Raw genomic sequence first — 9,613 nt, 5'->3', positions numbered from 1 at the left:
AATCTATCTATATAGAGAGAGTACAATATAGACCTCCCTGAATTCTCCCCCCCAATTGCTATCTATCTATCTATCTATCTATCTATCTATCTATCTATCTATCTATCTATCTAATCTATCTATATAGAGAGAGTACAATATAGACCTCCCTGAATTCTCCCCCCCAATTGCTGGGGCCATGGTTAGCTGGGTCTTCCCACTTTATTGACAGCAAAGGTCCCAGGCTTTGCTGGAACTTCCTGGAGGTCTGACATTAGGCAGCCTCTGCCTTTGAGATGAGGGTGGATGAATGTGTACAGGGCTAGAGGCAGCTCAGTGCTGGGAACTTAGCCTCAGTCCAGGGCACAGGTCTGCTCTTCGGAGTTACAGCTGGTCATGCACAGGTTGTAGAAGGAGTGGGGGTCAAAGGCTGTGCTTACCTCTTGCCAGCCCACCCAACCAGCAGCCTGTAGTTCGCTGGGGTTCTTCGGAGCACCCCAACAGTGAGGGTCCAACACCAGGACGTAGGCTTCGGTGCCTGGGCCCAGGCATACTCCCAGCAAGGCCTTGGACTGGGCATCTGCATCCCCGCCAACCATTACAGGCCCCCCGCCCCCAGCGAAGTGGGAGTATAGCCTCTCCAGTTCCTCCTGAAGCCCTGCTCCACGGGTAACATGACGCAGCCGCCCTTGGGGCCCCCCGAAGTGGTCCAGGCAGAGGCTGGCTTCTACACAGCCGATCCAGCTCTGAGAGCCCCGGAACCCGGGGGGCTTGTCGCCCATGTCCTCCAGGGCCGCCTGCATTGCACCCAGTTCGGGTACGCCCGCGGGCCGGCCCTCCGGCCATGAGAACAGCGTCTGCAGAGTGCGGTAGCCGCATCCCCAGCCGCGGTCGTCCACTCCGTCGCAGCCATAGTGGTAGTAGAGGTAGTGGCCCGAGACGACGGCCAGGCGGGTGGGGCCGCGGCCGGGCAGGGCCAGGCCCAGGTGGACGTCTTTCAGCAGCTCCAGGGCGGTGGGCGGGAGCGGCGGTTTTCGGGCCAGGCAGGTGCGTCCTCCAGGCAGCGCGGCGCGAACTCCAGGTTCCAGCTCTCCTCCGCCCCGAGTCTAGGGCTGATCGCAGGCAGCACCGGCGCAAGGGCCCCGGGATCGCTCGTCCGGCCCCTGGTAGCAGCACATGGCGCGATCGCGGCGGTGAGGAACCAAGCAGGTCCTCGGGTCTCCCACAATGCACCGCCGCGCCCGCACCGCCAGCCTCACTGCGCAGGCGTGAACTCCTACTCGCGGCGGGCCCTACCGGCTGCGCCCAGCTTCCTCTCCCCGCTCCGACTTAACACCCACCCCTTTATTCACTCCGCCCCAGAGGTTGGAGCATTCTACCCGGACCCCGACTCCCCAGTCGCGCACACTCCCTTGGCTGTTAACAGTTTATTGGCAGCCCAGAGGGCGAAGGCACCGCGGGGGAGGGGGCTCGGCCCGAGGCATGCAGAGGGCCGGGAGCCCCAGGGGAAAGTCGGAGGTGGGTGGGCAGGGTCTAGGGATCCTCCGTGTAATATCCCAGCCCATAAATAAATAGTATATACAGCTGAGGGGCCAGGCAGAGCGGGCAGGGCAGGGGATGTGGGGGTCCCGCCTGGGTCACAGGTCTGCGCAGCGATCCTGCTTGCTGTAATGGTCAAACTGGTTCTTCCAGTGCACCATGTAGGAGCTCCAGCGATGGAACTCGGCCTTCCACTGGCGCTCCGCCTCGTCCAGCGTGTCTGCGGCCAGAGTGCCCGGCAAGTGGGTGGGGAGAGGACATAGGGAAGAACGGGAACGGACATGCGAGGGTTGGAGAGGGGGTAGCGTGAGTTCAGAGAGGACACGGAGAATGCAGGTGACCACGTGAAGTGGTGGAAAGAGGATCAGGAGAATATGCGAAAGACAAGACCAGAGGGCGGGCGAGGGTAGAGGCGGAGCCAGAGAAGGATGGCGGTAAGGAGGAGGGAGGGGAAGATGACCGGAAGACAGGAGGATCGAAGGGATCAGAGGAGGAGTTCCGTGGGTTGGTGGGGAAAAGAGAAGAGACAGAAATGGTTGGCGTTTATAGCTCCACTAGGGGTGCTATCTAGCCCCAGGGCCTCCCTCACCCCCCAACACCGAGCTCAGGCTCCAGAGAATAATTTTATATATAAAAAAAAAATTGGCTTTTTCATTTCCATTTAAACAATGAAGGTGTGTGGGTCCCTGAGATGGGTCGTGGGTGTACCGCCCCCCTCCCCCCCCCTCCTCTCTCCCTGCCCTGTCTAGTTTCAGTTTCTCGGTTTGAGGAGGGAGGGGGCGCTGGGTCGGAGATCCCTGAATGAGGCCCTTCCCCACGATCCGACCACTCTTTAGAGGAGGGGGTGTGGGCCCTGAGGCCGGAGGGGGAGAGGCCGTGGTCACAGCCGCAGGAGCCGGGAGAGGAGGAGAAAGAGGAGGAGAAGGAGGGGCAGGGGGAGGCCGGGCCTGGGCCTCGGGGCTGCCTCCCCGTGGGCGGGGCCTGAGCAGGTGCAGGGGGCCTCCGAGGCTGGGGGGAGAAGAGAGGGGTTACACCCGGCCAGCTCCCAATCCCCTCTCTCTCTTTCTCCACGCCCCTTTACGCCCCCGCCCCCGCGCCGCCCAGCCCCTGCCCGTAGGCCCCGGCGTACCGGTGGCGCTGAGTAGTTTGGGCAGGAAGCGATTCCAGAAAGCGCAGGCCTGGGCTCGCAGCCCTCGCCGCACCTCTAGCGGCCGCAGATTCAGGCTCACATACTGCTGCGCTCCCGCCGTATACGGTGGCCACTGTGGCGCTTTGGGGTCCCGGGGGTCATTGGGGTCTCTGCGGAAGGAAAGGGGAGGCTCAGCCCCTGGGGTCTGAGGAATGGAGATGGAGAGTAGGAGGGGGCGGCCCGCTTCCTGACCCCTGCCCTGCCCTCTAGGCTCCCCGGAGAGCCCATTTCCCCCCCTCCCACCACTTCATTAATCCTTTCTCTTTTCCACTATGCTCTGTCCTCTGGGGTCTTTCCCTTCCTCCTGCCCTCCCTCTTTCTGTTGTTCCTATTCTTGTTCTTTGGTGTGGGTTTTTTTGGGCCACACTCTGCATGCAGTAGTTCCACACCCTCTGCTGTGGAAGCCGGAAGTCTTAACCACTGGACCATCAGGGAACTCCCCTTTGTTCCTCTTCTTTACCCTCAATTATTTCTGTTTGTTTCTTTGTTTCTCCCATTTAAAAAATTGCTATGATTTACTGGGCCCTTTCTCTATAACCAGGCCCAGTCATAGCTCTAGGAACATCATTACTTTGGCCGACACCCAGGTGATGGGGATATTTATGGTCCCCTTCTTCAGACAGCTAATGAAGTCATCACTGGTCCGGCTGATTCCCTGCTCCTATCTGCTATGGTGACCCCTTTATCCCTCCGCTCTGTTCTTGTATCATCAGGATCTTGCCTTCCTCCTTCCCTTCTCTCAGGGTCTCCTTTATCATTCTTTCTCTCCCTCTTTGTCTCCTTTCCTTTGTGAACTTGCCCTCTCTCTTTGGCCTTTTGTTTCTGTGCCTGCTTATCTCCCCCTCTCTCTGCCTGTTTATCCCTGGCTCCTGGAGGCCCTCCTTCCCTCAGCACCGCTGACCCTGTGCGGGCGAAGTTGGCCCAGTATCTCATCAGTCGCTGGGCAAAGGTTCTCTCCTCGATGGTGTAGTTGAGCGAGGGTTCCAGGGGGAGCCCGAAGATGAACTCGATCTCGTAGCCATGGGGGACCCCCATCCAGAGGGGCCAGGAGAGCGTGGATGCACGGTGTTCAAAGATGTAGGCATAGACTCGAGCGCCCTGAGCAGCCAGTCGCCCAGCCAGCTGGGCCACGGGGCACACGACGTTGTGGTCGCCCACCACATCACTCAAAGCCTCCCTTAGGCGTGCTGGGTCCTCAGGGTGCAGCCAGTCTGTGTAATGCAGGACCACAGCCTCGGCAGCCAGGTCACTTGCCTGGGGGACCCCGACCCGCACCCCGGCCAGGAACTGGGCCCGGCTGATGAGAGACTCGTTGTCTTTGCTGAAGCCTGGGGCCCCATAAACCAGAAAATAGGAGCCCTCATCCTTCACCACACCCACCAGCACCTAGGGGGACAGGATGGAGGGATGGGCGGGGGAGGGGAAGCACAGACAGACAGGCAAACAGAAACAGATGGACAAAGAGCCAGAGACATGAAGAGTTATAGATCCGGAACCAGGGAGGAAGAGAGTTCGAGATTGGGGAAGGGAAAGAGAGAAAGAGAAAATATACCCACATTTCCTTTCCTCTCTGTCCCTCTGACCACCCTGGGATGGAGCCCTCAGGGAAGAGGAGGGGGCCACGGGTCCCAGAAGCCTGGGCCTTTGGGAGTGGGTCTGGAGGCACCCTCATGCCTGGGTCCTCAAGGGGCGGGGCGGGTGGGAGAACAGGCCTAGTGGAACCAGCTCCACCCACTCTAGCCACTAGTCACCTGCAGGCCATGGAAGTCTCCAGCATTGATGAGGGCCTCGGGTGTGTCACTGAGGAAGTCTCCGTCCACCACAGGCACGAAGGAGAAGCGGAAGACGCTTTCCTGAGGCAGCACGCGCCACTCATGGTCCACCAGGTCCTGAGCTGGCCGTGCCCGCAGGCAGGCCACCAGCTCTGTGTCATTACCACCAGCCCCACCCGGGGGACAGCCCACGAGGCGGGCCAACAGTGTGGCCCTACGGCGGGCCTCTCCTACGCCCACTGTGGCCCAGGGCCCATTGGGTGCCCCGCTCTGCAGCACAGCCCTGTGGAACAGGCCCCGGCTGGGTGGGGACAGCAGGTGCATGCCCACGGAGGCGGCACCTGCACTTTCCCCAAACAGAGTCACTGACGCTGGGTCCCCCCCGAAGGCTGCCACATTCTCCTGCACCCACTGCAGTGCCAGCCTCTGATCCAGTAGCCCCACATTGCCTGGGGCCTCCCTGCTCCCCGGCAGTGCCAAGAAGCCAAAGGCGCCCACCCGATAGTTCATGGACACCAGCACAGTCCCCTCGGCCTGGGTCAGGAAGCGGCCATCGTACACGTCCAGGGAGGAGGCCCCGCTGTAGAAGCCACCCCCATAGATCCAGACGAGGACAGGGGTGGGGGACGATGGCCGGGGGTACGGTGTCCACACGTTGAGGTAGAGGCAGTCCTCACTCAGCTCGCGGTTGGGGTTCCACATCTCGGTGCCCTCAAAGCCAGGGTACAGAGTGTCCACATACTGGTAGCAGACGCTTTGGAAGGCTGTGGCATTCAGCACCCCTGGCCAGGGCCGCTTGGGCTCCGGTGGCAGAAAGCGACGGGGGCCCACAGGTGGCTCTGCGAAGGGGATGCCCAGAAAAGCAGAGACAGGGCCCCTGGGAGCCATTAGGCGGAGGCCCCGCAGCCGGCCCCCACGCACCATCACCAGCAGCTCTGGGTCCTCCGGGCCCTCGGCCTCTGCCCCTCCTCCCAGAAGGAAGAGGAGGAGAAGGAGCGGGGAAGCCAGGGAGGGCGTGTGCAGGGGACACCACGGGGGCCTCATGGCTGCCAGGGCAGGCAGGCGTCTGCTGGGAGAAAGAAAGGCAGAGGCTGAAGGCTCAAGGCTGCCAGGAGGGAGGAGATGATTAGGTAACACTCTTGCCCAGGGGTTATCACTGAGCTGCAGAGGAGGTGGGGCAGTTTGGCAGAGAGGAGGAGAGAGTGGAGGGAGGGAGGAAGACAGGCAGAGACAAGGACATACAAGAAGCTAGAGGGGACAGAGATCAGGCACACGCACGCGTGTGCGCGCGCGCGCGCACACACACACATACACATACACACACAGACAAATGCAGGGAACAGAGACAGACCTGCCCAGCAATACCCTCCCCTGCGAGGCAGAACCCACTGCCCTCACCTCCTTCCCCCAGTGGAGCGCCTTGGGCCCAGCGGAGGCACCACAACTAGAGGCCGCAGGCCACCGACAGGGGCGGGGCCCTCACTGACGGGAGGCGCCCGATGGGGGAACTTGAGGTGGCGTGAAGGCGCAGCCTCTCCTGCAGTTGGCCAGGGCCGGGCCCTGGAGGGGTATGGGTTGGGCATTCACGGTGTGGGTCACAGGCCTTGGGGTAGCCCAAATCCTGCATACTCCATACCCTGCTCCACCCAGCCCCGCCTCATCCACTGTCTGACACAGCGCACTGATACCGGCGGGTGCCCGTCTACTGCGCACCCCTCTCGCCTAGCTTCAGACAACAGGCTAGCCAGCCCTGGCCCCCCAGGACTCAAGTCCTCCATCCATCCGATGCTGCGGTGCACGCTGCCGCCGGCGGGGGGCAGTAGAGACCGAGAAAAGGACGGCGCTCCCCGCCCCGAGTCCAGGAGCCGGGAACTTGGGGCGGGGGTCTGGGGGATCGCGGGCATTGCCGAGGGGTCTGAAGGGCGAGCCGGGACGCCTGTATTCTCGAAGCTCCGGAGATCCCCGGCTGCAGGGGCAGGGGCGCTATTTTGGGGCAGCAGCTGCTGCGGTTCCGGCATCTCCAGCCAAGAGATCAAAATTCCCCGGGTCGGAACTACCCCCCTCTCCCGCCGGTCACCCCTCACCCAGCCCCCGCCGTCCTGAGCTGGGTGGTGGTGATGGAGATTAACTAGGAAACCCGAGTGGGGCTAATTATAACTCGGGGCTTCCGCTAAGCCTCCCCTATCCCCAAAATAGAGACGGAGTCCCCGCGGGAGGGGGACGCCTGCGTCTGGGAGGGGGCTTCGGCTGGCGCTGCGCAGGGGCACTGGGGTCGCGGGATCCCGGAGGACCCAGCCGCGCTCCAGGAACCTGCGCAGCTCAGATTCCGCCCCCAAGCTGGGGGCATCTTCCGGGGGGCTCCGGACTTGGGAGAGAGCAGGGGCAGCGGCGGTCGGGGGTCCCCACAGGAATCTGGGAGCAGAGGCGGCGGCGGGCCCTGTGGGCTGCCGTCTCCCGCGCGGGCAACCGTGAGTATGCGGTGGCGGCGAGGGAAGAGTTAAGGATGAGTGTGGGGCGGCGGGGGGCGTCGCTGGGCAGGCCCTGGGGGCGCAGGGGGCGTCCCGTTTTGGGGGCCTGGGTCCCTCGGGGAGCTCACCGTACCCGGGCCGCGGGATGGACCGCTGCCCGGAGTGGTGGTGGTGGGGGTCCCGGGTGGGGCGGGAGACTCACCTGAGGCGGCCGGGCCAGGCCGGGCCGGGCCACGCCGGGAGCTGGAGGCGGCCGATGTTCCCCGGCGCAGGCTGAGCCGGCTCTGACAGCCGCCGCCTCCGGCCCCCCGCACACACCCCCTCCGGGCCGCTCGGCGCCCCCGCCCGCCCCCGCCCCTTGTCTCCGCCCCCGCCCCTCCCTGCCTCCCCCGGCTGCCACCTCCCCTCCCTCTCCCTCCCTCCGAGCCCAGACCCAGAGACCCCGGGGCCCAGACGGACTCCAGTGACAGACGCCGACAGACGGACAGACCCGCGCTGACAGACACGACCGAAAGAGCCTCAGCGGCGGAGCAGACACCCACAGGGACAGGCAGACTGACAGAAGAAGCCCGCGGAGACAGACACGTGCGGACGGCCTCCTGCAGTGACAGCGGAGACAAACGCAGAGACCGACACTCACGGACGGACACACTTGGACAAGTCGGGGCTGGGGGCCGACTAAATGAGCATCCCTGGCCACGACAGCGCAGGGGTGGCGTGGGAGGACCAGCACGCGAAAACTTGGCTGACGACCCTCTCAGGGGGCCGGGTAACACTAGTGCAGGAAAGGTGACACCTGTGGGAATGAGGCTGTGAACAGGAGATCAGAACGCGACAGGAAGTGGACCCCTGAAGAGGGAGGAGACCCCTCGCGGGAGGGAGAGGCGACCCCGGGACGCCCGCCCAGGAAGGCCAATGTGGTGGCACGCGAAGAGGCTGCGGGGCGAGGCAGCATGCCGCCGCCGCCGCCGCCGCCGCAGTGGAAACTTCCGGAACCCCCGCGGGTGGGATCGCGCCGGTTCCCTGACGGGTGACCTCGGACTTTCGTCACGAGGGTCCGCTCGGGGCATGACATCACCAGGCCAGGCTCTCATTGGTCGCCGCGGCCGGCAGGTGGGAGCGGCCTGGCCCGGGCGCCCCTAGCCGGGTCGGAGGGGCCTGGGCCGCACAGACCACCCGCCCCCCTCCACCCCCCCAGGTCCCGCCCTACAGGGAGTCACTCATGGGGATGGTGCAGCCACGGCGGGGTCCCCGCGCCCGAGGTGAGGTGGAAAAAGTGGGCAGCGGTGTGCTCACGCGAGCGCGCCGCACGTAAGCCCCTTCCTCTCCTGAGGCCGCCGGCTCGGGAGCCCGCTCACTGCGTGGGAGACCCGCCGACGAGGGCGAGCTTCGAGGTGAGCGTGCGCGCGCACGCGCGCGCGGCGGTGCGGGGCGATGCGTGGGGTGGGCGCGCGCGCACGCTCACTTGGCCGCCAAGCTCTCAGCGCCCCAAGTCGCTGTCAGCCGTCGCTAGGGGCCGGGGGGGCGGGGCAGGGCGCGGGGTCTCGGGGTCTCGCGAGGACCACGGGAATCCAGAGCTGTGCCCCGCCCGGGGCCGCTCGTTCACGGCTCTCCAAGCTGGGCGGCCCCCAGTCTGCCCGCCCATCACGCGGGAACAAACACCGGCCCTTGCTAGCGCGGGACCCGGCGCTCGGTCCACGTTCCGCTTGCGGGCGGCGGCCGCCAGGTGGCGCGGAATGCAGCCTCTCCGGCCTCGGAAACTGGAGGCCTTTGCGGGTAGTAGGGGTGCAGCTCCCGAACCGTCTGTGCCGCGCGTGCACCGCACTTGACTTCTCTAGTCACGAGGTCCTAGGCTGGAGCACGGAGATAAGGGAGATGAAGCACAGCTTATAGCCTGGGGTTGTGAACTAGTGATAGCTTAGAAAGTGAAAAGAAAAGGGCGTGTTCTCAGAGTAGCCTGCTTGCTCTTGCCCACTTGTGGGGCAGTACCTGTGGAGCAAGGCAGGTTGTGGAGCTTTCCGAAGCCAGTCAGAACTTTATTTTTTGGGGAGGGGGTGGAATATGGAAGGTCAGCCAGTAGGAGAGGGAAGCGGAAGTTGCCTCTGAAGATGCTTGAGATTCGGGGGCGGGAAGGGGTTGCAACGTTATGTCATCACTCTCTCCTCCTACCCCAGGCGTGGGGAGGGCAGGGCCAGAGCTGCAGTAGGGAGATGGAAGGAAGGGCAGGCAGGCAGGCCGGTAGTGGGGTAGGTGGGGGATCTGAGGAGGGTGTTCTGTTCTTGGAGCCCCTACTATGCTTCCCCAGGCGCTAGGGGGAAGTTGAAAGTCCAGTCAGAGGAATCTGCAAGTCTTCGTGGGGTCCTGGGGCTCACAGGCCCTGTGCCTCAGCAGTAGGTGCTGCAGAAAGAGGCCCCTGCTCTGGGAGATGTGCGAGGGGCCACCCGGCATCCTCAGCCTGCAGTCTGTCGTAGGATTGTGAGGATGGAGGAGACTATGCAGGTTGTGTCCCCATCTCAGAGAATTTTAAAATTAGCAGCGGACCACCAGAGAGAGCCAAGATAAAGGGTGCAGGTGTTGGGAGATCCACAGGGCATTGGAGGCATCCCTGGACCGGGTTCTTAGTGTTCTGCTGACTGGCAGGGAGGTCTCTGCAGGGGCCCCAATCC

At 63.8% G+C, this 9,613-nt stretch overlaps 2 protein-coding genes across 10 annotated transcripts; both read right to left on the bottom strand.

Annotated features, from left to right (window-relative positions):
* Positions 1-182: 182 nt before the first annotated feature.
* On the bottom strand, positions 183-782 carry UFSP1 (UFM1 specific peptidase 1). Its single transcript, XM_069570037.1, has one exon. It carries the CDS (start codon positions 780-782, stop codon positions 333-335), a length of 450 nt encoding a protein of 149 aa, XP_069426138.1. The 3' UTR covers positions 183-332.
* ACHE (acetylcholinesterase (Yt blood group)) lies at positions 183-7,318 on the bottom strand. 9 transcript variants are annotated; one of them, XM_069570031.1, is made up of 6 exons: positions 7,150-7,273; positions 5,878-6,039; positions 4,459-5,545; positions 3,609-4,093; positions 2,648-2,817; positions 183-1,738 (listed from the first exon to the last, which is right to left on the bottom strand). In XM_069570031.1, exons 3-6 carry the CDS (start codon positions 5,521-5,523, stop codon positions 1,617-1,619), a joined length of 1,842 nt encoding a protein of 613 aa, XP_069426132.1. In that variant the 5' UTR covers positions 5,524-5,545; positions 5,878-6,039; positions 7,150-7,273; the 3' UTR covers positions 183-1,616. The 9 variants fall into 9 exon arrangements, with proteins under 9 accessions (XP_069426132.1, XP_069426133.1, XP_069426134.1 ...); XM_069570032.1 differs by having other exon boundaries at positions 4,459-5,548; positions 7,150-7,251; XM_069570034.1 differs by having other exon boundaries at positions 1,392-2,526; positions 4,459-5,548; positions 7,150-7,250.
* Positions 7,319-9,613: the final 2,295 nt, after the last annotated feature.

The sequence above is a fragment of the Ovis canadensis genome, chromosome 24 (genome assembly GCF_042477335.2).
Source record: "Ovis canadensis isolate MfBH-ARS-UI-01 breed Bighorn chromosome 24, ARS-UI_OviCan_v2, whole genome shotgun sequence".
Classification (NCBI taxonomy): domain Eukaryota; kingdom Metazoa; phylum Chordata; class Mammalia; order Artiodactyla; family Bovidae; genus Ovis; species Ovis canadensis.
The sequence above is the reverse complement of the archived record's forward strand: the minus strand, read 5'-3'. Positions and strand labels throughout refer to the sequence as shown.

Excerpts from the sequence above, each read along its gene's own strand:
- UFSP1 (XM_069570037.1), bottom strand. The coding sequence starts at position 782 with ATGCAGGCGGCCCTGGAGGACATGGGCGACAAGCCCCCCGGGTTCCGG.
- ACHE (XM_069570024.1), bottom strand. The coding sequence starts at position 6,062 with ATGCCCAACCCATACCCCTCCAGGGCCCGGCCCTGGCCAACTGCAGGA. Across the intron at positions 5,549-5,877 it reads CGCTCCACTGGGGGAAGGAG|CAGACGCCTGCCTGCCCTGG; the intron begins GTGAGGGCAGTG and ends TCTTTCTCCCAG. Across the intron at positions 4,094-4,458 it reads GAGACTTCCATGGCCTGCAG|GTGCTGGTGGGTGTGGTGAA; the intron begins GTGACTAGTGGC and ends CTGTCCCCCTAG.